The following is a 26,466-nucleotide window of genomic DNA, read 5'->3' on the forward strand; positions in this document are numbered from 1 at the left end:
TCTAAGTTCAGAGAACTTCGGATGAATGCAGTTTATTTCAGACAGAATTTGTAGAAACGATGCATCAAAATTCAGGCGTTAATCAGCTTGAAAATCTTTCAAACATGAACTCCCGCCACATGCCAGCTATCTGGAATTTACCACAACTGGACAGAAGAAACTGCGAAACTTTACTTTCAGTTTGTGTTCCCAACTTGTGTTTTTCTGATTAGAAACTTGTGGCACGACCTGCAGAAATACCACTTTCAAAAGAACATTTTGGTAAATCATGTATATAGTGCGTTTGTTGGGTCAAGTTTTAAATTCTTCATGTACTCCTGTTGGCGTTTGGTTTTGTAAACATGAACCCAATATGCAAAATGTGCAATCATGCAGGTAGATTTTGTAATCATGCAAGCGCCAACTTGGTGTTTTATCTTTACATCTGTCACATTTGACAGATGTCATTTAAAAAAAAAAAAAAAAAAAATTTCATTACCTTCTGAAAATTTGTTTTGCGATTGTTCAAAGGACCTGCAATTTAATGCTGTGGTTGTATAAGTGTTGTAAATAATTTTACTGAAAACACCAAAAGGCCTCTGTCAATTTTTAACGAGGAGAAACTGTCAAGTTCAATTTTAAGAAAGAAAAAAGTTCAGAGCCGATTCTGTTTCACACCTCAGTCACAAAGCAAAAGGACCAACTCATGAGAATTGCAAACATGATTTATTTTAATTAGCATTTTAAGTACTGAGATTGCACATAATCCCCTCTAAAGAAAAGCACAAATAAAACTCAGGAAATAAAGTTTTTCATCCATCCATCCTTAGGCGAGGAAATAAAAGGAGCTGATTCAGGTGGTAAGAGAACTTAACTGACTCCCATTATGTACCACCAACTGCACACCTGCTTGGGTTTCTCGTCAAATTAAAAAGCTAAATAAAAAACAAGGCTGGTTCCTCTAAACCACTTGATGTACCCCATCTGATCAATTAAAGAAAAAGGTTCTTTTAAGAGGGGTTGGAATAACTGGACTACCAAGCAGATTGTCCATTCAATTCCATTTTTCTTTTTAAAGATGCATTTCTATCCTCCAAACATGCACCAACCAGTATCCCCTTCTTCTTCACTCGGTTCCTCTCCAAAAATATGAGAGTCTAGACATGACAACACAAGACGAGGGGAGAAGGAGGTCAGAGGGGTTACAGCGAGACGGGGTGGGTTGGAGGATGGGGGGGGAGTGCAGGGAGGGGAGAGCAGTGCATAGGTCCAGTCCTCCAACCCTAGGACCTACAAGAAACAAAATAAAAGACACAAAAAGAGGCAAAGGGATTGAAAAAGACTAAACAAAAACAAGACACCTCTAATCCTGAAAAGAGGATTAGATACACTGGTCTGACATCCTAGCATCCAGAGTTTGAATCTAAAAATCTGTTCCCTATATTTAACAAAAAAAAAGATCCTTTAAGACTCTAAAATCCTTTCATCCCTTAAATGCCATCATCCCACCTTAAACTTTACTTAACAGCCTTTTAATGTCCATCACAAGGCCCTCTGAGTGGAAGCCAATGTGGCACGAGGAGTGCAACCCAACCCCGCTCTGTGCCCACCCTGCCCAACCCGGGGCTGCTCAGCTTTACAGCGGGGTCCCACCTCTTGCCCAGGATCATGAGAGGGGAAGTCACTCTGACGGTGCTTCAACTGGTGTGGCAGCTGCCTGCTAAAAAGCAAACAATTAGGAGTGCCAACACAACAACCTGCACAGAAAAACAAGGCAGACAGTTCCAACACCTTACCTCTGGTGATGGTGATGTTTTAGGAGAGGTTTTTGGGGAGGTCTTTGGTGATTTTGAAGTGGATTTAGGGTCCGTTTGTTTAGATGACTGAGGTGGGGTTCCAGGCTCTGATGCAGACTTCTCTGTATCATTCTTCAGAGAACACAAAAAAGATCTTAAGTTTTAGGCCTTTACGTTAATACCTGTAAACAAAGGGTGCAGGTCAGATACAATGGGACGAACCTAATACAATCCCAGTGGTATGTGTGAGAATTTAAATCCAAATTAAAGATGGGATTTTTTGCATGATACACACCTGAGATGCTACTGATGTTATTGTGTAGAGGAGCATGGTACAGCATTAATTCTGATGAAATCACTAAATTTAGTAAACCGCTACAAAGCTGACAGCATACTGCTCTCCATGACTGCCGAATAGTCACATTATGGAGCTCATAGCTCAATTCAAAGCCTAGTCCAAGACAATTTTGTTCGACTTTGAAGTTGCCTAAAAGGAGCCTTTCGGCTCAAAACATGAACATTCATTCGTGTCCTACAGATATTCTGCACTTGATCAGTCAGTCGTATTTAAGGAGTGGCTCACTGAACATTACCTTTATTCATCATCCAAAAACAAGGAAAAAACAAAACACACTTGCTTTTGAGGTAGAGGACTCAGACTGTCTTTGCCTGCGTCGTCTGGATGGGCGCCGTGGTTTCTGGCCTTGGCCCTCTGCCGTCTCTCCGTTGGTTTGGGGGCTCACGGAGGCCTCCACCTGCTTCACCTCGCCCTGGTCCTTGGTGTCCTCCGGAGCAGGTGGTTTCTGGTCGTCTGCAGACTGATCAGGAGGTGGGCGAGGGCGGAACGGTCTGATTTAACAGAAGAGCAGATTGAAAAGTCGAGAGTTCATAGGAGTTTGGCTTTTCTTTGAGAAATGTTAGGTTACCTGCGATATGGGCGCCAGAATCTGCGCCGTGGTGGCCTCTGCTCGCCGTCTTCAACTTCAGCCTTCTGTTCTCCAACTTCATCCTGACAAAGAACACCAAGAGTCACGATTTCAACTTCAAGTTATTACAAAAGCAGCACCCCCCCCCATTCTTCCATTTACATTTTGTGTCGGCGGCCGCGGTCTACGGGGCCTGCGGCGGCGCTGTTGAGGCCTATCGGCTTCATTCTCCACTGATCCGTCTGCTTCAGGTGCAGGGCCTTGGCCATCAGCTGGCTTACTCTGGTCACCAGGCCGAGGGCTGCGGGGAAAGAATCGCCGGCGGAAACGACGTTTGTTGGGGGCATAGCGGCTGCCTTTTACAGGAACCCCACCTGGACCAGTCACGTTGGCTGCTTCTGAGCCCTGAGGAGACAAAGGGACATAAATGATCATTTAAGTCGTTTTGAACAGTTAAGAAAATGCTACAATAATCCAAAAATCCCTCGATTCTTACCTTAGCTGCCTCAATTACGTCAAACTCTACAACCTCCCCATCTCCAACGCTGCGAAGGAATTTCCGAGGATTGTTCTTCTTAATAGCGGTCTGAGGACACACGTTTATCATCAAAAAGGGAAGTACCATCACATCATATAAAGATTAGTTAGAACATTGTGTCACCTGATGGACAAAGACATCTTCTTTAGTGTCATTCCTGTAAGAAACAACAGCTGACTATTAGCAGTGATGGGGCTTTAAGGTAAATACTTTAGTTTGTTGGGTCCAAAAAACAAAAAAAACAGTACCTGTTTATGAAGCCGTAGCCATTACGCACATTAAACCATTTCACTGTGCCTTGAACTGATGTGGCTGCAACAGGAGCACAGGATTAAGAAGAGTCCCACATTCACAAGTCACATAAGACACCATGATATGCAGGAATTTCAAGAACAAACTGTTATCTTGCTTGGAATAATGGCAGTCTGACTTACAACATCAATCATTAACAGTAAGACTTTGAAACCAGGCCTGCACGAGGTCATGAGGGAGAGGTGCTGAGCAACAAAACCAGATCAACACCTCAAAAAAGTAAAGTCGCACAAACAACTTAACCATTAACCTTCCTTGCGAAGAGCAACAGCGAGCAGATGGCTCCGAGAACAACTTAAGGCGTTTAATTAGTACTTTCGCCCTTTACCACAATGACTTACAGCTGTGAGGGCGCGTGCACATAAGCGCGCAACAGCTGATAATGTCAAAATTTAGGTCAAATGTTTGCAATATCAGGTCAGCAAGCTCTTTCACCATATTAACTCACACAAAGCTGTAATAAACCAAACTAAGTCATTACCTTATATACATGCATTTTAAAGTTTTATTTATTTTTTGCAAGCCTCGTGAACCCCGAGGTTTGATTTCCTTGGTTGAATTACGTTCCACAAAAACATGCTAAAAACTCACCCAACACGTGTAGCACATTGGAAACACACCATGGTGGCACAGTGATTTATTGTCATCGGTTGACTCATTTTCGGCCAGACCTTGCTGTGGCTACCAAACAACTTTCACACGTCAGTGAGTCAAAAATGACAACAAACCACTTTGTGGGGTTTATTCAAACTAAAAACTCATACAATTCCGACGGAACTTAACACCTGTAACAATTCCTAGACAACCAAACGGACTAATTAGAAGTTGAGTCAAACCACACACCCACCTATGACTTTCCTCTCCGGCTGTGATTTGTCTTCCACCGGCGCCGATGGTGGAGCGCTCTGCGCCTCGACGTCGCTCATGCTCGCTGCTGGACTGCTACACACTCACACACTCTGCCCTCTATCCCCTCCCTCTTGCTCCTCACGAAACTTTTTTCTCCACCACTGCTAAGTTTTTATCCCAACAACCCTCCGCGCTGCCGGTCGACAGCCGCGCGCTCATTGGTTTCGCAGGAGCTCGAGGTGGAATCTGATTGGTCGTGCGAGGTCGGCAATTGGGTGGGAGAAATTGACAGGTGGAGGACAGGTATGTCTCAGAAGTGCCTGATTTTTTTTCTTACACTGGAAGGCCTGTCACATTTTATTGTTCATTTTTAGGAAAAACATTTTTACAAGAAGAGACTTTGGCCAGATGTTTTCTGGGCAATGTAAATATTCAGCTTCGTTTGTTGCAAATTGGTGCGTATTTTAGGCGTGCGATTCAAAACACAGGCCTTTAACAAGCTCATTTATGATGTTACAGTAAGTATAACTAATTATTTTTAATGTGTTCTTGTTATTGTCTTATCTTCTTATGAAAATGATTGATAAAATGTGAAAAATCTGACCGCTTTAAACAACAATATATGCTAGTTTTCTTATTAAATTGGTCGAATTTTCCACAATATACTAATTAATGTTGGATCAATAAAGAATTACCCTCTGAAGGATACATTTTGTAACACTTAGAGGCCTTGACTTTTACAGTTGCTACCAGTTATTTGGCAGGTTGGTGTAAGTCAGACTGATCACTTTTTACTCTTTAGATAATTATGCAGTAGAATAAGACCAAGAAAACGTAGGTACTGCGTAAACCGTATTATTATTATATATTATTAATGATAATTTCACCAGTCTTTTGCTCTGGAGATACAATAAACAGTTATTTCAGGTTTATTGGCAGATCCAAAGGTAAGTTTCAACCTGTTGAATCACCTCATTAGAACAATACTGTTTTCAACCAGCAGGGGGAAGGAAACTCTGTGAACGCATCCAAGACGATGGTGATGAGGGCTCTATTGTTATTTCTCTGGTCAGGGGAGCTGCATATGAAGGGCTAATGTGTTCAGACCATTATTAAATAAATAGATGTACTTGTTGATAATGACCTTTTTCCTTTCCTGAGCTCAGTGAAGAGTTTCTACAGCTCTCCACAGAAGAAAGGTGACCCTAAATGTCCTTTTATATTGGAGTGGATTACTGGATTAACCTACATGCCGCACATGTAGAAGCTTAATAGATATTTTATCATTATTTCACCCCGTGAACAAAATACACTATTTAACTTTTAAAGATAGTCCCTATGATGACCAGCTCGTTCGTTTTTTTATCCTTTGTGTTTAGAGCCCCGGCTTCATCTGACTGCAATAACTTTATTTGAATTTTGCCTTTAAATACAGCTCACATAGGTCATAGGACTCCAATTTCACGGCACTAAATTTAACTTAGCCTCTCTGAGAACAGCCAAGTTCAACTACACTATTTGCTGCACGCCTGTGGCCACGAGTGTCTTCACAGACAAACTGATTTAGAGTCTGATTGTTGGTTGCACTGCAGGAAAATTAAAAGCACCCTGGCGACATGGCAGCTCTGACACTGGGGATTAGAAAAGCTTTCAGTGAAGCTTGGTAAAATATAACAAGAGGAATTTGGATCCTATCCTATTCGCACCCTGATTAATAACTTGTACCTTTAGTTCAATTTGATACGCTCAAAGTAAATCGTATCTGGAGCGATTTAATGCGAATGTGGCAGAGATAAAATATCACTCACGATAAAAACTTGTGTTTAGTTTTTCATTCAATTTCAATTCGCTGCGAAACCTTTGAGAAATATCTCTAAAATTGTTGATTAGATCAAAAGAGACGGCGGCCGTAGGTTTTATGTACAATAACAGCCAGAGCTGAGCGGTACATGCCGAGCGAGAATGAAAAGTCACGCATGCGCACAAGACGCCAAATTGCTGAGGTTTCTTTCATGGGCATTTGTATTAAAAGCAGCATCAAGCTACCTTAAAGTAGCCAGGAAAAGACAGGAACAGCTTTCAGCCTTACTTTCATTATAAAAGCGTGTTAGTGTTGAGGGAGAAGAAGAAGTTTTACATTTAAATAACTGGACAAATAAAAAATGCATCTGTCAGTTAAATTTCATGCAGACAACCACACTAAACCTGAGCAGTTTCTTCCTAAAACATAACCTTTGAAATAACTTCTTGTTTTGAATATAAATACCGAAAGCAATCTAAAACAGTATCATTTTCCACAAACAGCACTCACCCAGAACCATTCAGAAATAGCTTTTAATATTTCTAATTAAAAGTTAAAGTTGACGTCTTCCTGTTGGTGGTTTGAAGTCATCCTTCCTTCCATCCATCCATTCATTTTTTTTACATCCATGTTATCTAATTCAGGGTAGCAGGGGGGCTGGAACTTATCCCAGCTGCCATTGGACAGATGGGATAGTGATAGGCTACATCAGAGCATTACCAGGAAAGTATGTTTACTGTATCTAAATCTGTCTCATTGTGCAGAGAAATATTTAGATATAGACACTACAAAACAGAAATGCAATGTAACTTATATCAAAACCAGGTCATTTTACATTATACATTCCATAATTTGTTAATAAGTAAGTTAGCTAGCAGCTCTAGTTTGGTAATGTACCTATTCCTTTCCAACTTTAATATCTGTACCCTTACTGCTGTCTTAATCTATGAAATATCACTGAGACAGAAGGTCAGGCTCGGTTTCACATTCTGAATCACTGCCAGTTCATTGTGGCATAATTTCTGGAGGAGGATGTCACTTCCACTCCCTAAACTAAAAGACATCTGTCTATCTTTATGACAAATGTGTATGTGCAGCTGTGATCTACATTCATTCCACCCAAATGACCTGCTGACCGAAGAGCGACTGTGTTCTGCCACATTTGGGCGGATTAATTAGTTCTTTTAGCCACATTCAGCCGGCAGTGGAGCAGAATATGGTGGCGTGGGATCCTGAATTTGAGAAGATGCAGAACCGGTTAAATCTCAGCTATTTGATTTGGCCTGGCCAGGCGGATTTGGGTAATTTAGGGGGAGGTGGCGGGGACCCGGGCTACCTGGTCCTTGAAACATCCTGTAAAATAACCCTTTTTTCTTATTTCTAATTATTCTGGGGGATTTGTTACAACGACCCAACAACACTGTAAGAACGTCCTGTTTTGTGAGGATTTTATTGTGACATCTCCAATGGGAAGTGTGGCTTTCACATGTTCTTTGTTTACTATGTCCAGGCGGAGGTGGGGAGCTGGAAGAGGGAGAGACAGAGAAGGTGGAGTGTAGGGTACAGACGGTACATACGCAGCGGGGTTCGGGGCTCTGACTCTCCGGCCCGGTGGCTGACTTTATCGGTTGTGCACCTCTGCAGGAGGAAAACGGCGATCTGGATTGCACACAAGGGGGAGAGGAGAGGCGAGTGGAAACGACTGGAATGAAAGAGAAATAATAGAGATAGCTAAACGCTAACAAAAAAAAAAGGGAGCGACATCTCAAACGAGCCACCCAGCAGGGACCAGACCCCGGCCAGACGACCCGTTAGCCCGGACACTGAAAGGCAAAGAGGTGGAGGAGTTAAAGAGTCGAAAGCTGACAAATAACACAACAGAGGAGACCCATTATCACTAGAGTAAGTTTCCAAAACATCCAATAGACGGGGGCGTGTTTGCGCCTGAGCAGATGAGTTATCCTCTGCACATGTCTGTATGAAGCGGTGTTATGACATATTCCCTTTTAATTGTGTGGTTCACAGGGGGGACTCTCCTCCTAACTACCAGTATTCAAGTCCTACTGGGAGTTTCATACTCGCTTGTCAGCTATAGTGGGGGAAATACCAAATGTTTGCACGAATGCATGAAGTTTTTCAATCCTGCAAGAGTTGGCTCTGTGTAACCACCACTTTGGTTGTTTTTGCACACACCCGGATGCAACTCATCCTTCAACTTGATTGAACTGGATAACGTCTCCTAAAGGCGCCGGTGCTTGTCGTGGCCAAATACGAGTATTAGCTTAGTCATTACTGTACACTAGCGGGCCAAAATGCAACCATTTTCCACGTCTGTGGGCGTTGTAGCGGGTTAAGATCATCACAGGTTATCACGAAGGGCTTGGCTGCTGGCAATAAATGTAGTTTAGCCAAGTAAGCTTGAATGTCTTCGGCCTCGGCCTGAGTGCAGTCAGTGCGCACGGATGTGGGGACACTGACCGCACACGTTACAGCTGACTGGCCGTGGCGCGCTCTGTGCGCAGTCTGTAGGCCGCACACAGCCCCGTCTTTGTGACGGACGTACAACGCAACGCATTGCCCGGGGTGTGACTTGCTCCAAATGTTCGCCTCAGAATTTAAAGGTTCACGCGTGGAGACGCCTGCTTGAACTTTGATTTGTGGGTTATTAGCGCAGATTTAACGGCGCCGGTTTAATCGGTGACCGTCCATTCTATTAAAACTAAACTTAAAAAAAAGAAGAATTAAACTGAGGTTGTTACCTTGTTCTCTTGCGTCACGTTTAGTTATTTCTGTACAGCTGTGAGTCAGTGGCAGCTTTTATTGTTAACGGTCAGGTGCACGGCCTCGTGGCATGGCAACATAAAAAGTTTGGCTGCTTTTTTGTCACCACCAAGCAGTAACCGCGATGATAATATGACTAATTGTGTTAGAAAAGCTGAAATTGATCGAACAGATTGGCAAGCAGGTTTTGTCCAAGTAAAACTGGTCAAAAGGGGCTTAGTGGCAACATTTAGAATAGCATTGGGACTTTTACTTGGTATTTTCATGAACTAGATGTAAAGTTTTGGTTGTATGGATTCGATCATTTTAGCAAAAACTAAAAATATTGAATGATTACATCCAACTAAGAGTATTTATCCAGCTAATTGAATCACAAGCTGTTTCCTGGATAAGATCTGACCATAGCTTAAGTATTTGTCCATCAGTTAAGGAGACAAAAGGTCCGGAGTCGATTCCAAATGTGAAATTCACATTTACAAGCTGTTGCTGTGAACCAGATGGATAGAAGGAAGATTAGGAGAGGTCATATGAACAGTCTGGTACATTCTTTGATTTAAAAAGAGAGAAAAAAACGCACTGGTAATAAAAAGGTCTGGATGCCATTGGAAGATAGTTGTGGATGATGACAGGATCCTTTTCATAGCAAAAAGCCTTTCAAAACACCCAGACGGGCGAAGCACTCTCTCCAGTAAGAGAGTAATGATGCCATTCACTTTCTGGTAATAAAAACTAAAGAAACTAAAAGCCATCAACCCATGAGAGACATCACTTTAAGCCTGGATTCACTGACATGTTTTGGTCAACAGATAAAAGTGCCCAGATGTTTTCACACGTGCATGTCCTGTGTCTTTGCCTCTAAAGCAGGGATGGCAGATGCAGAGCTGGATTTCCAGACAGGTGATGCAGGAGCCTCCGCCACCTACCCGATGCAGTGCTCTGCCCTGCGCAAAAATGGTTTTGTTGTCCTGAAAGGCCGGCCCTGCAAGATCGTTGAGATGTCCACCTCCAAGACCGGCAAGCACGGCCACGCCAAGGTCAGGAAATCACCGAAGTGCAGTCACACAGTAGATGACCGTGATCAGATTTTAGAGTCAAATATTTCTTTAGCTAATAAAGCTAAGGCGGGAGAGTACACGCAGTAAAAATAAAGTTAAATGCTGAAGCTTTTCTCTAGCATTTCACACGAAGGAGGAAAAAGACAGTGAGAGTCACTGAATTACTATGCTCCCAATCCACTCAGTTCAATCATTAATATTAATGAACATTAATGGAGATTCTCAGTCTGTACAAAAACATTATGCGTCCCACTTGGGCTCCAGTTTTCATCTTTAAAAACAATCAAGCACTTGAAAAAGTTGGCGCTATAAATTCTGCTTGAATGTGTTCCAGTTGGCAAAATAATCATCCTTTATAGATGGTAGAAGGTGGCTCTGAAGCTCAGTTTATTCACAGGAATTATGCTTTTCCTCTCTGTTATTTATTCTTTGTATGTGTTTTGTTTCTGTGCAGGTTCACCTTGTTGGTATTGACATTTTTTCTGGAAAGAAGTATGAAGATATTTGTCCCTCTACCCATAACATGGACGTCCCCAACATCAAACGAATGGATTACCAGGTGAGGTTCACACTCGCCCACAAAAGACCAACAACTAATAACTGAATTATGAAGAATGCAATATTTGGCATTATTTGAAAGTTGTAATCACACCATTGATACAATAGTGATGAACAGAAATAAGGACAAAACTTTTAGAGATAATTCCGCTGCGAGGCCATTGAACAGTGGGAGGATAACTTGAGAAGTTGTGTCTTTGTCAGTAAAGAGAAAATCAAACAATAAACTTCACTGAGATGAGCGAGCATTGAGAGAAAAGCAGCTGGCGCCACTTCTGATGCCAAAGGGAAAGTGCCGTTCACTTTTTAAAATCCTCCTATTTTTATCCATCATTTGTGGGTAAATGGGTAAATTTATAAGATTATATCAGTGGAGGAGCTTCACGATGCAGACAGTGGGAAATGGCGGATACTTTCTCTTAATTGAAAGCAGCAACTCTGACAGCAGCAAGTCAGAATTGAGAAGCCCGTGAAATCAGATCTGAGAGACAACAAGCTTACTTTGTAACAGACATGTCGACAACAAAATCACAAGTGTAAATAATTAAATGAATAATGTCTGATACTTCAGTTTCAGTGTTCTGCTACAGTGCACATGAGCTCCCCATCGCACGGATGTGGCTTATGTTGCGTTCTGTTTAATTGGGAGCTTGGAAGTTGGTGCTGGGAATGCCACCAAACCCGGGTGTTTGCCTTCTAGTGAAACAAGTCAGACAAACTGCCAACTGTCAACAGGACTTGATAAGAGCAACACATTATTGATGTACTTTGTGCATTCAAACGTGTTGCAGCGTGTCTGCAGATACAGTTGGACAGTATTGTGTATGACTGATTTAATTCATCAGAATGATTTTGTTAGACCGCCCAAAACAGGACTTATTTTGGGCCAAAACATGTTGGTGTGTTCAAAATCTCATGAAATGGAGCTCACAACCCCAGGTAATGAAGTTCAGGATGGAATCCCTCCTTCATGTAAACACTTAAGTGTATATTAACACGTAAAAATTCCCAGTTCAGCTGCTCGCACTCACATATTTCTCTGTTACCTTTGACAGACGGCTAAATGTGTCAGAATGTGTGACATAATATCTGCCCATTATTTAAGACCGCATGTCTGGGTCTCTTAAAACAGTGTCGCTCTGCTCTAATAAGATCCTGATTTTACAACCGTAGCGTGCGAACGTGTTCACACATACCTTGATTTCCTTCCTGTGGGTGTAAACTCTTACAAGGTTGCTAAGTCAAGCTGTGTAGTTTGACTTGACTGTGCATGTAACTGCTCCAATTAGGACAGTGAGACCCTTGCAGATAAACAGTATGTGACTGCAGCTCTCCTCACTGTTGACTGGATGTGCAGCCATCTTTGTTTAAGTGGGCGAACTTTCTGACACATAAACTCAACTTGGGGGAACGGCATTCAAGGTGCAATTCCAGTGGGGGATTCAGAAATTCATCTTCATGGTGCAAATAGAGGACACTTTGTAGAACAGAGACACTTTTAATGTCAGTTGTACAAAAACATCTGCCGAGCGAGGTTCAGATTTGGTGACAAAATGAACAAGTACCAAAGTGCTGATTTGTATTCAAATCAGATATTTCACAGCCACAATAACTCATTGTTTTAGATAAATGTTATTTCAAATCCGAGCAGGTTTGCTTTAAATCTAAAACGAATGAAATCACCCACTCTACATCTGACTTGACCTGAACGCCACTGTGAGCCTATTTATCATACAGCTTGTCAACACGTGCAGATATAAGAAAACAGCTGCCCTGATCAATATTTGTACACGTGCATCGAGAAATGATAACATCTATCCACTTGTGTGTTACTTAGGAGGCACAAGCCCAAAGAAAGCGAAGGACTGTGTCATGTATATTAAAAGAAAATGAACTCGTACGTCACTTAGTACATCACTTCTGGTGCCTTTACTATAATCGGTTCAGCTGTATTGATTTGTTCCAGTATCTTGCACAGTTGTGACACTGGAGCCCAAACACTTGCAAAAAAAACCAACCCAAACCCATCTTTATAGTAGTTCTGCTTCAGTAGATGCACGTTTTGCCATTGTGATGCACAGTTATGCACAAATACACAGACTCACAAGGTGGTAACAGTTCCAGTCATCCAACCCTGCTGCTGCACACTCTCTTAAAGTGTCTTTCTTTGTGGCTGCAACGTTGTTTAGATTTTTTCACGGCTCTCGTGTGTTGTTGTCAGAGAAAAAGTGCTTCAGAGGAAGTGCTTATAACTGCTATTTTCTCACCTTTGAAAATAGCTTTACTGGAGCCTTATGTTGGGGGTGTAAGTTGCTCTGAATTTGCTGAACATAATGTATGAATAAGCAAGCAGCTGTTTACAGTATCATTTTAAAAGATGATCATGTGTCATTTGAATGTGGAGATAGTTTATACTGGACAGTCTGGGATGCTGAACACCAAAGCAGCCAATGAAATTTAACCACTCGTGCACATTTTTTATTTAGTCTCTCCTGAAACCCTTGATGCACTGATGGGAGCTAGATTACTTATAAGGAGACGCTGACGTATTAACACATAAGTGTCGAGCGTTGACGTTGCCAATCGAACTGTAAGAGCTAAAACTTAGTGTTTGTAGTGGAATGCTGGCAGCTTGCCAGACTGGAAAGTAAACTGTGTAGTATTTGCTGTTGAAGTGAAACCATACAGTCCCAGTGCTCCTTCACAGCTATGTATGCCAGGAAGCTCGTGTCTTCAGAGCTCAATTCAGTCACAGCATCAAGTCACTGACATATGATAGTGGGAACAGTTCAACAGGGCAGGGCTAACAGGAACACCCTCAGTGGTCTGCATAACGAGGACTAGTTTATAGTTCAGGAATTACCGGTAAATATTGAGCAAGAAGAGCCTGTAAGTATCCATCCATCCTCTATGTGATTTGTTCTTCTGATTGTTATTCCTCGGTCCTCTTCCAGCTCATTGGGATCCAAGATGGCTACCTGTCCCTGCTCCAGGACAGCGGGGAGGTGCGAGAGGACCTCAAGATTCCCGAGGGAGACCTGGGAAAAGAAATCGAGAGCAAGCACGAAGCTGGAGAGGAGATCCTGGTGAGTGCCATCGTCTCACTGGTCACTCTATTTCTCTTCTGAAACAGGTGCCGTGCCACAGTCATTTTCACAAAACAAGTCTGACGAAGCGTTCTCATCCCTGCCCGCTATTTCAGATCACTGTTCTAAATGCGATGGATGAGGAAGCTGCAATAGGCATCAAAGCCTTGGGTAAATAAGCCACTGCAGGTAAATACAGAGCTGCAGCTGTTCTCTCACCCCACAACCACCGCTTGACCCAAGCCTGCCTGAAGAGGAGCGTGTGCTATGTGAAATTATGTACGAGTGTGCGTGTTTGTCCGCGTGTAACACCGCCAGCCACCTGCATGTGCCGTGCCACTGCGATGTGTGATGTCATGATCAGCAGCAAGGGGAAGGCAACTCCAGCCACCAAGCTCCGAGGCTGAGGTTGGTTTAGATCAGACCTTTGGTATCTTGCACACCATTTTAAGTTGTTGATATTTACAACTCTGCGTATCCATTATACTGGAATATATCTGTGTTATAATAATGCACCGCGTAACTATATCTATGTATACACATGTTTTAATTAAACATTCTAAGGTTTTTATCTAACTAAATGCAACAAATTCAATGAGTGTGCTTCAAAATTTACAGATAGTTGGAGGTAATGTTGTTGAGCTGTGCGCCACAGTGGATTTGCCTACCCCTTAATATAAGTTTAGTTATATTTTGACACTTTTATGAGCTTGTGCATTGTTTTATGTAGGATTATGGAACGAGAGCTCATGGTTCACTTTGTATTTTGGAGCGATGTTACATTTTTTTTTTTGTCTGTGGGTTGCACTTCATTTTACAGCCTCTTCACCTGTACTACTTTGTCCCTAAGAAACAGCTCGTAGTTTTGTTGGGCCAAACTGTTTTAATGCACTTTCTTCTAATTTTATTAGAATTAAGAGTCACAAAAGATGTTGTTTAAAGATGTCGGTCGTTTCTTCTGTAGAAGCTAGTATCTTCCTTTTGTGGTTCCTCACTCTTCCTTCCTCTGTCCTCCCCCTCCATCCCGCCCTGTAATTCTGTTTTAGGGCCACTCGAGATGCACTGGACCTGGAGAAAAGGAGGGGATGTTGCATCGTCAATGCTATTCTCCCTCTTCTTTTCTTTCTGTCTTTGTTTTTCATACTCTCTGTCCTTCACTCCGTTTTCGGATCCTCGTTTGGGCTCAATTAGAGAATTTTAATAAATAATTGGAAATGTTTAAAAAAAAAAACATTTATCTGTATGTTCATGCACACAATAAAACCACATCCGAGTCCAAGTGTATGTACAGATGTGTATGCACACTGTGGTTTGAGTTGGTTTTCAAGGGCAAGCTGTTGATAATGTCACAACTGTGTAGTTTTTAGATATATATATATATATATAAATTAATATATATATACATTCTCAATTTATCAAGGGCTTCAACTCTCAATCTGCATTGTTCTGTTGAGGCTTGTTCAGGCTGTTTATCTGAACAAATCCCTCCCTTTACTGTTTGTTTTATCACCTGAGACTTGTCTGTTTAACTAAGGTTGCCAATATGGAGCAAGGTTCATGACATGACTGGAGTATTATTTCATGTACTCTTACACTTTGAGCAGTGGTTTCAGGAGGAAGACGAGTTGTGGCAGTTTGGTATCCTCTCTTGTGTTCATACAGCCAGTCCAAACTTCTGCAGAATGTCTCCATGGACAAAGAAAATAAAGACGACACAAACTGTTGATGTGTTTTATTGTTTATTTTGCCTCATTTAAGCAAATGCTTCACATTAGGATACAGCTTGACTTGATTGGATGACAGAAGGAAGTGGATACCGTGTGTAAAATTGCTAGTAATCACAGATTTGTGGTAACAAACCCTAATAGGTGTGGCGTAATTAACCAGCAGTTAGCAACGTATTAAATTACTCTCAGTTAGGATGGGTTTTAAACGTGTTTAAAAGTGTTCATCAGTGTGTGGCTGGAAACATACCGATTGAATTAATATACTTGATAAAGAACCACTGAAAGTTTAAGGAAATGTTCTTCTATTGTGGATTTTGTGACATTTTCAGTGAGCAAAGCCTTTGCAGACACACTGGATCCTGCACCGACGTCGCTGTGGCCCGTGCAGTCCGGCATCACACCAGATACAAACAGTTTGGTGCTCATCTACACCTTCGTAACGGCTTCATAGCGTATGCAAAATAAGCTTTTTTTTTACAAACAGTATTTCCTTGAAATTGTGTAAAAATTTGAGTTTAATGCTCACAGAAGCACACAACGTTGATGACAAAGTGAAAACAAAGCTCAATTAAAAAGGTACTGTACAGGGGGACAAAACATGGCATGGTCAAAGACACAAGTCAGTATGTTACATGTCCTCACAGCATCTCCAGAATCTTCAGCGAAGCACCAGATTTTGAACATGGCTGGGAGTTACTTGCCATGGTGGTAGAACCTCTGCCCACTCTGGCTGTGGGGCAGGAAGCTATGACGAGGGGCGCCCTGTGGAGAGCTCTGGAATTGGGCCTGATGATAGAAATATTTAAAGAAAACCACAATTTTAACAGTAAATAAAAGGCACATGAATGACAGCTCAAGGAGTTTAACATCAGGAGCTGCTAACTTCAGATATAAATGTAAATTAAGTATAATTTCCAAGCAGCAGAAACATTCTGTTGCTATAATGTGGAGAAAATTAGCGATAAATTCAACATGAAATAACCAGCTGAATTCCATGGAAACCAGCTGTTTGTTTACCTTAGCAGTAGGGATCTGAACCATGGGTGTGGGCAGCAGGCCTGGAGCAGAGGGATGCATGGCGGAGGGATGCATCGGCCGCAAACCGCCCTGAAACAACATCAACGTGTCACAGATCAAACAACTCGATTAGTAAAGAGGAGAGCTGGTCAGGCGGGAAGCTCCAGATAATTATTCATAGCACATGAAATAACCATAAAGAGCAACTCATTTCAGTAACTATTTACTAACTTAGTCAAACATATCCAGGAATATCTGATCCTAAGGTAAAAAATAAAAAAAAGATCAATACTTAAAAATCATGATTTTAGATTTAGGAAAAAAAAATGGACCATTTGAAATTATTTACATAATTTTACATAAAAAAGTAACTACATGCCAACATTTAACACATGTTCACGCCCATTAAATCAGAAACAGGAGTTCCAGATTAAGTACCAACGATTAGAGCCTCCAGCTGGGACGTGTCTAATTAAAACCTCTGACAGGGAGAACCTGCACTTCTCTCTGCTGTGTGCCCTGATCGTGCAAAAATCTAAAAAAAAAAAAAAGAAACACATCCCCAAGGTCCGAAAAGAAGTGGTCGATGCCTCCGAGTCTGACAGCGCAGATTTAGGACAACTGCTAATTTACTGAATACCAAAGTCAGCAAAACAAATGTCTAAGGACAATCACTTTTGATCCCAGGATCTTCAGGAAACCGCAGCAGCTGCCAATCTGCACGAGTCTATAATCAGTCTGACTTCAATGTGAAAAATAAACTGCAAATCAACTTTTCAACATCAAGAAACCAAATCTTTTAGAGTAATGAGCTCTGATAAAAAATCAAAGGTTTGGTCACCGTTACAGCAGAAAAACACCTTTTCAGTAGCAAAAGCAGCTGTGAAGCACGGAGGTGGATGTGTTCTGGGTGGAGGTTGCTGCAGTTCTACATTAGAAAATGGTCTAAAATGGCTTCGAGAGCTTTACTCTGTGAAAGAGGGCAGTGGCAGCCTCCTCTAAAGAACATTCAATCTTGCTACGATGAAGAATTAAACGGCACATTTCACCTTTATCTGTAGACGCTGTGTTGATCAAGTTTTCTTGTTTAAATGTGTTTGGGGGAAAAAAAAAGAAAAAGAAAGATGGTCTTACTGCATCGGTAAAGCCAGACTGTTGGTTGGCGTGTTCCAGCTGCTTCTGCAGCGGTATTGATGCTCCAGGGATGTATCCTGCAGGACACGGACAGACATTTGTGATTCAACGATAGTGGAACAAGCAACAAAATGCTAGTAGAGGTGAGACATCCTTCTCTACATTCAGGAACCACATGAAGACTCTCTGCAGAACACCCCCCCCCCCTTACAAATCTTACAGAACTAACAGGCAGCGATGCCTTTGCATGTTCTACTTGTACTCATACCTTTCTAACTTGCTTAGCACTTAATGCTTATGCCAGAGTTTCCTACTGTATTGAAGACTAACTATTGTTCCTCACTTGTAAGTCACTTTGGATAAAAGTGTCTTTTAAATAAGTCAAATTAATATGATCAAACAAAAAACGCCCACTTGTTATAAAGTCTAAATTAAAGTGACGTTCAAATTATTTTTGGGTGCAGCATTTTTGGAGAGAGACATCATTGAGAACCCGAGGGCATCAACAGTGACGTGACTTGCCTGGCTGGGACGTGAAGTGAGTATGAACGGGGTAACCAGCCTGCTGATGAGGAAGGTACTGCATTGCTTGAAATGCAGACGCACCTGAAGGAAAAAGCATTTCTAAACCAATCCGTTTCTTTACCAGTCCAACTTCATCTTAACACAACTGATAGTGGATTTATCTGTGAAAGATGGTGCTCTCCTACCTCTGATCTGAGAGCTGCTGGCGAAACTGACTGGTACAGAAGGTCCAGGTGCGTAGCTGGAAGGATGCTGGGCCTGAGCCACTCCATAGGGCTCATGGACCCCTTGGCCTCCGCTGAACTGCCCGTGCTCTGCCGAGCCCGAGCTGAATCCGGACGTCTGATAATGACGTGCCTAAAAGGGGACGAGGTAAATACAAGGTACTGAGCAAACTCTGGTTGCTCCAAGTAAAGCTAATGTTTTACTACACAAAGAACAGTGTGGTAGCCCTCATATAAGATGTAAATTTACAGGATTTGTCATTTAATTTCACTGTTTTGCTATGGATAAATATTAACTGGCAATATTCTGAGGTGTAAGATAGCATTTCTAAGCTTACTCACTTCATTTATTTGACGGTATTTCTATTGTAATCTCCAGACACAACATCCCTTAATATAAGAACTCAAAATGTGCAAACTCTTTACTTTACTTTCAAGCTGACTCCTTCTTTCTTTGGAAACAGTGAACTTGAATATATGTATATATGTTACACATCAAAACATTTTGAATCAAGAACCGAGACAACAAAAATCGGAATTGCACGTTACCTTAAGACATAATTCCCTAAGAAACAGATATTTGATGGAAGCGCATTAGTTAATTGAGTGAAGCATCACTTTACTTACAGGGATCACAGAAGCAGGAAACAGCTGTTTGCTCCTTTCTCCAAGCAAAGCACCAGGCCGACTGTGGCCGACTGGACTGCCTGAGACAAGAAAAACAGCTAAATGAGCTCACCCCACAACACTAATGTAGGGAAAGGACTGCAGCGATTTCTGACATCCCACCTTGAATACTGAGGAGGTGCTGTCCGGCGTGCATGGGCAGACTGGGCTGATAGCTGGCTGATGTCAACGTTGTGATATCACTGAAAAGCAGAGGAATGCAACTGACTTCTGACAGTACTTTCATAGAATTACTCTGCTTGACAACAGAAAAAAGGAAGAATACCTCTGCTCCTTTCTTCGTCTTTTTTCCTCCTCATGAAGAACTTTCTTGAGCTGTAAAAAAAGCTGATGTTTCTCTTCTTGGAGTCCCTGCAGTTTTTCCCCCATCTTCATTACCTGATGTCAACATTCAGGCAGGGAGTCATGCGATAAGAGGTTAATAGATTAACAGATTGCTTTGTATTTTGAATGACAGTATCTGTTGCAACTAAAAGTCTGAGCATAAAATGATGTGCAAGTGGAAACAAACTAAGCCGTTTGTGTTTCGAATCACATTTCCCAACCTGCTCTTTGGTTTCCTCTAATGACATCCTTTCCTCAATTTCTTTCGTCCTCTTCCTCTCCTCCTCTTCCTTCAACTTTTGCTCCATCATTTTGTCCACCTCCTCCTCCTCTGAAAAAAAACAATAACAAAAACATTAAGTATTTAACAATGAAAAACATGTGCATTTTGCTAAACCGGGGAAAAAAATCAAATAAATAAACTATGTAAAAGTACCTCGGTTAGAGTACAGTTATCTGGCTAAAATCTTCCCTGGTAAATAACATAAATGGTGTAATAAAAGTATTGCATGGCAGCAAAAGAGGTTTCTAATTTTAGTTTAGTAATTACAGCGTAAAAAATGGGTTAAAATCTTAGTTTTTGACAATTTCTTGAGTATATGCTACGAATTAGGCAGATTAGAAGCACAGTTCGGTTCATTTGAAGTACTGAAATCGTGACAGAGTGTGCCAAATCAGCCTTTCCTGCACACACACCTTGTCTCTTGCGCTCTCTCTCCCTCATGATGTGCTTGTGGAGGGCTCTGGCCATGGCGTTGGACAGCTTGGGTCTCTCCAACAGGGCGGGCATGGTGACAGGCAGTGGAGGGGCCAGCTGATGTTGGTTGAAGTTACAGTTGCAAAAAGGTTACGACAACTTAAGGGATGTGTAAAGTAAACATAAATGCATTCAATTATTTACTGTCTACGCTCCTAAGCAGTGTACATAAATATAAAAGTAATAGTAAAATAACAACAGAAATACGTGTAACGACTATAGGCCTAGCTAACGTGCTGCAATCCGCTTGATGCTAAGCTAGCATGGCCTGTAGCTCCTCCAGTTTTCTACGAATATTTCTAACAACAACCCATATACAAAAACTGCAGAATTAAAAATAATACAGGGTCAAGCTGAAACACGCGAATCTGTAACGTAGATGTATCTTCAAATATTCCGGGGAAAAAGGTTAGTTAGACCCAGCTAGCTGATGAGCTCTTAACTACGTTACCTATTTTGTGATGCATGTGTTATTTTTACTTTAATCGTCTGAGACGCTCACCTTTATCGTTTTGTGAGTCTTTTAATCAGAACCTAACCGCCCAGCGGTTTTCAGTCTGCGATTTCCCTAATCTAACGGGCGCAGTCAATAAAATTATTCTTAACTTGTCCAAAATATAAACAGAGGATTTACGCCCGGTTGAAAGTTAAACTTCCGGTGCCAGGAGCAACGTAGGCTTTCGAAGTGCATTCTGGGAGTTGGTGTTTCACGTTGTAACGTGGTCGATGCCAGATTCTGAAGTCTGATCAAGTAAACTCGAACTTCTATACCCCGACCTCTTTTTCTTCTTTAAATTGATATTCCTCTATTGCGTTGCAAAAGCATTTTCATACCCAAAATAATGATGAAATTCAATAAAAAAAAAATCCAAGGCTAAAAATAAAAAGTATCTCTGCATTTTAATATCAAGCCATTTACTTTCATTGTCCGAAGTCCCACTAGAATTATCTTGCAATTATTGGATAAGAAATTAATTCAAAGGGATATCAGACTATTATTTTTGTCTTCAAAAGTCTAAAACTTGTGTAAAATTGCTTAATTCGAGCAACTTTGTTTGAATACATTTTCTTTACTCTCGATAAACCTTTACCCTCCAGTTCCCGTTTCCCCATCCTTTGGCTTTTTTCTTCAACTGTTGTTCCCTCTCTTTTAATTTTGTCATTCATTTGAATGAAGCTAAATTCAATTAAGTTAATGTTTTCTTCCAACAAACCACATTCTTGCAAACCAAAAAAAAACAAAAAAAGAGCTGCCTTGGAAATTAGATAACGCACATTATCTGAGCAGCCAAAACTAGCTGATATGATAAGACAAACCATGCGAATATATGAGCAAAACCTGGGGAGGAAACCCCCAGTTAAAGGTCTTATATCTTATTCAAATTACAGCATTCAATAAAGACGAGAAGTACAAATGGATTTTCATCACATTTTATCATGTATGGTCATGAGTGGAGAGAAAGAGCCAGTTATGCAGCGGCATACAGAGTTCAAATTGTAGTCTTTTTTTTCTTAAAAAAAGAGACAAACTTAAAAAATAAACAAAAAAAATTGCACTCAGCTTTACAATACCTTTAGAAAGTAAGCCATCTAAAATTAACAATAACAACAACAATAATCATCGTAGCAGTCAACGTAATAGTCTCACCACTGAAAGCAGGAATCGATTGTGTAGTCTGAATTCTATCGTTCTCTTTACTAAGATCCGGTGCAGGGCAGCTCATATTCTCATTCACAGATATGAATGGCCAGTAACACCCCCCCCCCCCCCCCCCCCCCCCAAAAAAAAAGATAACCTAGCCGCTTCACTTGTTTTTTCTACGAAAACAGCTGCTTCAAATAAGTTTTCCTCTACCCTGCCACAAGTAAAACTACCTGACTTTAAGTGTTGAGAGCTAACGATTTCCTAAACCTAAACTCAACTAAACAAGCTTTATTCCTCAGCAAGTCAACAAAACTGGACACCCAACAATTAGGTTTACTGTTTATTTATAAGGGCTCATTTCAAACTACACATTGCTCTTTTCTTCCCTTAACCCTGATGTAGCTCTAATTACAACCTCACTCCAAGATTAATTGATGATTTCTTCACATTCCCCCTCCCACCAGGAAAAGTAACTGGCCATGAGGTTACTTAACCAGAGTTGTTATTGAAAGTAGAGGCAAAAATACAATTCAGACTGCAGAATAATAAAGACATGAATGGATGGGAGAAAGGTGTTGTATTGGAGGTGAAAGTGCATTTGACATATTTACTCTGGGAACTATAGGCTGCTGAGCTGGATTTAATATTTAAATGAATGAAACGTGGAGGTCTCAGAAAGGTGGGTAGTATTAGAAGGGGATCATATTTCCCTTTGGCTGTTCCCATACACGCTCTCATCACTGTAAGCAATGTAGAGGAAAAAGTCCTCTTCATGATGCTCCTGAGAAGAAGAGGGAGAAAAATGTTGGCAGGACATTAAAAAGGCATATAGAGGCTCACTTTGATGGAAGCAAGTAACAAACAAAGATCACACGCCTGTAAAGACACAGTGTGAGAGCAAAGTCATAGTGAGTGAGAGTCTTGCCTGGTACAACAGTCCCATGGTAGCTGAGGTGGGTGGAATGACGTTGTTTACAAAGAAGAAGAGAGCATCCTCGGCCCGCAAGTGGATTCTTTTCCGGATGAGGAAGTAAAACTGGCCCACTGATAAAAGAGAGTACAAAGAGAGAACATTTTTGGTGTGACACGCCAATATTTGTACAATACCGATCTGATTTTTAACAAACTGCAGTGGTTACCTGTCAAGTCGGATGGGACAAGGTATTTCTTCTTGTCCAGATCTCCTATTCTCGCTTTAGGAGCTTTCTCCACAATTACCTAAAGGAAAAAAAAAAGAACCTTTGTACAATGTGCCCTTAACACAGTTTTCCTCAGTTCTCGTCCTCATGACCCTCTGCCCTGCATGTTTTCGATGTTTCCCTCCTCCTCCACACCTGATTCAAATGATCAGCTCGTCATCAAGCTCTGCAGTGGCCTGATAAGGAGCCATTCATTTGAATCATGTGTGGTGGAGCAGGGAAACATCGAAAACATGCAGGGCGGTGGGTCATGAGGACCGGAATTGAGAAACACTGCCTTAACCAGTGACTCAGTCAGATTTTCAACTGAACAAAGGCTGCATGAGAAGTATTTTTAATACTACATTTCACCTTTCTCAGAAAAGGGATCTGAGAATTTACCAAACTGTCAGTCAAGCATTGTCTGAAGTAGCCCAAGTGTGACTTTAGATTTAACCATTATCAGAATAAACACAAGCCAGAAGGGGGGAAAAACCAAGTGTGACTTGATGCTTATTACGACACAATTTTAGGTATTTTCTCTATATCTCAATCTTAAAATAGTACTTGTAAAGCACTAAATATCCACACAGAAATGATCAGCAATGATTTTAACAAGGTATCGTAGCCAAAATGGTTAAATTGTAACGTGACCACCACACAAATATCTGAGTATTAGACTTCTGATCAGATAAAGTAAGACATTTGGAAATGTGACGTAGACCTCAGAACTTGTAATAAACATTACGGAAGACATTTGAGAATCTGATTGAAAAGGAAATTGTGTTTGCATAAAAGCTACTGATAAACAGCTGGGAAATGAAAGTCGATGGAAAAGAAAAACCCAGACAGTCTTGTGAAGTCAGTTTGACACGAAGTTAGCCAAAACCTGTGGACTACACGATCTATAGGTGAGAGCCGAATCGACGTAAACAAGTTACCCATTTGTTGACACCAACTACTTCGTGGAGCAGAAACAACAATATTGAGCCAGAAACAACCCCCAGGTGTTTTGCTTTATAACGTGGAGGTTAGCGTAATCGTAACAATGTCGTGTAATTTAGTCACCTGACATATTTCACAATGATCCAGACATTCGGGGCTCACACGGAGGGAACATCACTAGATGGCCTGTGAAATGCGGCCGCATTTTCGGGCTGGTTAACCTCTATCGTTATTAGCCATCTGTTGTGACATTTACTAACGTGGCACCCAACACGGAAGATAATTATATATGGCTACAAATCAGGATACTTATGTTTATATTTCAAGTGACTTCGCTTTTTGTTACAATCACACAACTAGCCGTACAAAAGCTTGAGCTTGTACTCCGAAATCCTGATAGCCTTGAAACAGCTAACAACACAGATCGAGCTACCAAGCTAACGTTAGCTACTTACTGGAACCCTGTCCGGGTACTTCTTCCTTATTTTCTCGCCCTCGGACCGCCTTTTCTCGAATGGATGCTCCTCTTTGTACTGAAACTTCATCGTTGAAAGAGATGACAGACAACAAAGTCGGTCCCTCTGGGTTTGTACGATAGCTGTTTGCTCAGAGAACGACTCAAATCGCTGACACACAAACACAGGCGATGGTTACTTGCGTTAGCTTGCCACAGCTGTTTTCCTAGTGCGACTGCAGCGGAAGGATACAATAACAACATGACGTAGACATAGTATAGTTCTTAGGGTGTAGCTCGTCCTGTTTGAGACCAAATTTATTAGATGCTTATTCAAGATTAACTCTTTATTTTTTACAGAAGATTCATTTTAAGAGTGTGAGTGTTAACTCGTTAAAATTTCCAGAAGAGATATTTTATTTTTGTCAACAGCTGCGCATAAAGACAGGCCGTTGAGGAGGCGCCTGCCCTTGTCATATGACCGCGGCCCAGCAGCAGGAGCTGAGAGGGGAAACTCCAAAACATGCGACATTCAACCATACTCCAGGTTGAATTCGTTATGTGATCCAACTCTTAGGAGATATTAGATTATGGAGTTTTTAAATAGTCAGATAATGACAATTAACATGTATTTATTCATTTTTCTTACGGTGATTTATAATTACCACTGTGAATTGGAAGTTTCGTCATTAAGTTGCCAGTAAAATAAATTAACCAATCTCATCATTATTCTACAGCTCAATCCATTTGGTGATCGGTTAATGTCAAATTTTATATATACAACTTTCATCTCGAAGTGGTTTGGACACAGATTACCAAAACAAATAAAAATATATATTCCATCACATCTAATGCAATTTTTTGTTTGTAGCCCACCAGCTTTCATTTAACGTTTCTTAAATGGCATTCAGTGTTGATAGGAAGTTGGTCAAGATTACTTTTTTAGCAACTGGTAATTTAGTTAGATACTCAATTATAAATCTGGTGCACTGGTCTGTTAAAAAAAAAGTAGGACATTTCCTCATGAAGCTGAAACCTGACTGACAGCTCAATGAGTCACTCAACATACTCATGTGATACTCTGTTTTTTTTTAAAGGTGTGAGGTGATGAGGCAGTCTGCTCATATCTAAAAACCCCAGTATGAAGTAACAGCAATAATCTCATTGACAGTTTTGAAAGTTATGTACGTCAAACTAGACAAGCTCACTGCGAACTCAAAGTTCATTCATTCACTCATTTGGTAAGTTTGAACCTCCCTGCTTATGGTGTATTTTTCAAAACGAAGTCTTATCTAAAGCCTGTAGGTTTTACTCCATTACTTTCTTCCTGTCTCAAAAGATGCATCTTAGATTCAAGATAACAATTCTCTCTACCATTGTCCTTATCTTCTTCTATCTCTTCAGGTATTTCTCAGACTCAGGTCTGGGCCCTATGCCCCCCCCCCCCCTTAAAATGCTGATATGGCATGCTCTCATCTATAATGTTGTGTTTGCTGGGCGACTGAATAAAAATGCATCTGTGGAATAACTGGGTACGCTGTAGATTCCCAAGAGGATGGAGGAGAAAGGGAAAACAGCGATCCCAAAAAGCCACTTTCTTCAGGAATTGTTGACAAAGACGACACAGGAAGTGACATTTCACAAGGTTGTAGGAATAGAGGCCTTTTTTAAAGCTAAAATCAGAAGCAGCAGGGAGTGTAAGGATGTTAAATGCCATGTTTTTACTGATTTAACCTCGCACTGCTACTGTACTTCTTCCTCTGTCTCACTGTGACACATAACATTTGACTATTGATGAACGTTCACGTACCTGTTTGTTATAACAGAGGTTAGTTATCACACCGTAACTCCACATAGTTCGACAATAATCAATTATCAGCATTTTGCATACTAATGAAATTAAGACTAGTGCCTCTGAAAATGCTCATGAAAGAGGAAGATGTATAAAAAGTGATTTAATAACCAACGTGACAGCCAGGTATCCTCCATCTGTTGATGGAGAGCAAGTGATGATTGGACTCTTCAGCACTTCTACAGAGGTCGTTTTTATCAACACGAAATACAATCCGCCGAGCACATCTATCATTTTTGTCTTCATTTAAAAACGGGGGAAATCTCAAAAGTAAAGTCAGGTTTGTTTTTCCTCCAGCAGACCGGTGCAGTTTCCT

At 41.1% G+C, this 26,466-nt stretch overlaps 4 protein-coding genes across 9 annotated transcripts; 1 reads left to right on the forward strand and 3 right to left on the reverse strand.

Annotated features, from left to right (window-relative positions):
- Nucleotides 1-686: 686 nt before the first annotated feature.
- Nucleotides 687-4,557, reverse strand: LOC140282001 (Y-box-binding protein 2-B-like). 4 transcript variants are annotated; one of them, XM_072376533.1, is made up of 10 exons: nt 4,399-4,557; nt 3,488-3,551; nt 3,363-3,396; nt 3,198-3,287; nt 2,864-3,106; nt 2,702-2,784; nt 2,414-2,624; nt 1,776-1,907; nt 1,633-1,696; nt 687-1,269 (listed from the first exon to the last, which is right to left on the reverse strand). In XM_072376533.1, exons 1-9 carry the CDS (start codon nt 4,475-4,477, stop codon nt 1,661-1,663), a joined length of 972 nt encoding a protein of 323 aa, XP_072232634.1. In that variant the 5' UTR covers nt 4,478-4,557; the 3' UTR covers nt 687-1,269; nt 1,633-1,660. The 4 variants fall into 4 exon arrangements, with proteins under 4 accessions (XP_072232634.1, XP_072232632.1, XP_072232633.1 ...); XM_072376531.1 differs by having other exon boundaries at nt 1,633-1,699; XM_072376532.1 differs by having other exon boundaries at nt 687-1,696.
- A 3,150-nt stretch (nt 4,558-7,707) lies between these two features.
- On the forward strand, nt 7,708-15,405 carry LOC140282356 (eukaryotic translation initiation factor 5A-1). Of its 3 annotated transcripts, XM_072376935.1 has the most exons (6): nt 7,708-8,103; nt 9,844-10,016; nt 10,492-10,596; nt 13,550-13,681; nt 13,798-13,870; nt 14,728-15,405. In XM_072376935.1, exons 2-5 carry the CDS (start codon nt 9,849-9,851, stop codon nt 13,858-13,860), a joined length of 468 nt encoding a protein of 155 aa, XP_072233036.1. In that variant the 5' UTR covers nt 7,708-8,103; nt 9,844-9,848; the 3' UTR covers nt 13,861-13,870; nt 14,728-15,405. The 3 variants fall into 3 exon arrangements, with proteins under 3 accessions (XP_072233036.1, XP_072233035.1, XP_072233037.1); XM_072376934.1 differs by having other exon boundaries at nt 13,798-15,405; XM_072376936.1 differs by having other exon boundaries at nt 9,847-10,016; nt 13,798-15,405.
- Nucleotides 15,404-20,716, reverse strand: gps2 (G protein pathway suppressor 2). Its single transcript, XM_072376930.1, has 11 exons — nt 20,579-20,716; nt 20,016-20,133; nt 19,541-19,650; nt 19,261-19,373; nt 19,098-19,177; nt 18,936-19,015; nt 18,270-18,441; nt 18,082-18,165; nt 17,560-17,636; nt 16,426-16,515; nt 15,404-16,194 (listed from the first exon to the last, which is right to left on the reverse strand). Exons 2-11 carry the CDS (start codon nt 20,107-20,109, stop codon nt 16,102-16,104), a joined length of 993 nt encoding a protein of 330 aa, XP_072233031.1. The 5' UTR covers nt 20,110-20,133; nt 20,579-20,716; the 3' UTR covers nt 15,404-16,101.
- Nucleotides 20,717-21,491: 775 nt separating this feature from the next.
- On the reverse strand, nt 21,492-24,543 carry LOC140281612 (gamma-aminobutyric acid receptor-associated protein). Its single transcript, XM_072376110.1, has 4 exons — nt 24,300-24,543; nt 22,861-22,939; nt 22,647-22,765; nt 21,492-22,502 (listed from the first exon to the last, which is right to left on the reverse strand). Exons 1-4 carry the CDS (start codon nt 24,387-24,389, stop codon nt 22,422-22,424), a joined length of 369 nt encoding a protein of 122 aa, XP_072232211.1. The 5' UTR covers nt 24,390-24,543; the 3' UTR covers nt 21,492-22,421.
- Nucleotides 24,544-26,466: the final 1,923 nt, after the last annotated feature.

The sequence above is a fragment of the Leuresthes tenuis genome, unplaced genomic scaffold (assembly GCF_036924035.1).
Source record: "Leuresthes tenuis unplaced genomic scaffold, fLeuTen1.0.hap1 SCAF_22, whole genome shotgun sequence".
NCBI classification, from domain to species: Eukaryota; Metazoa; Chordata; class Actinopteri; order Atheriniformes; family Atherinopsidae; genus Leuresthes; species Leuresthes tenuis.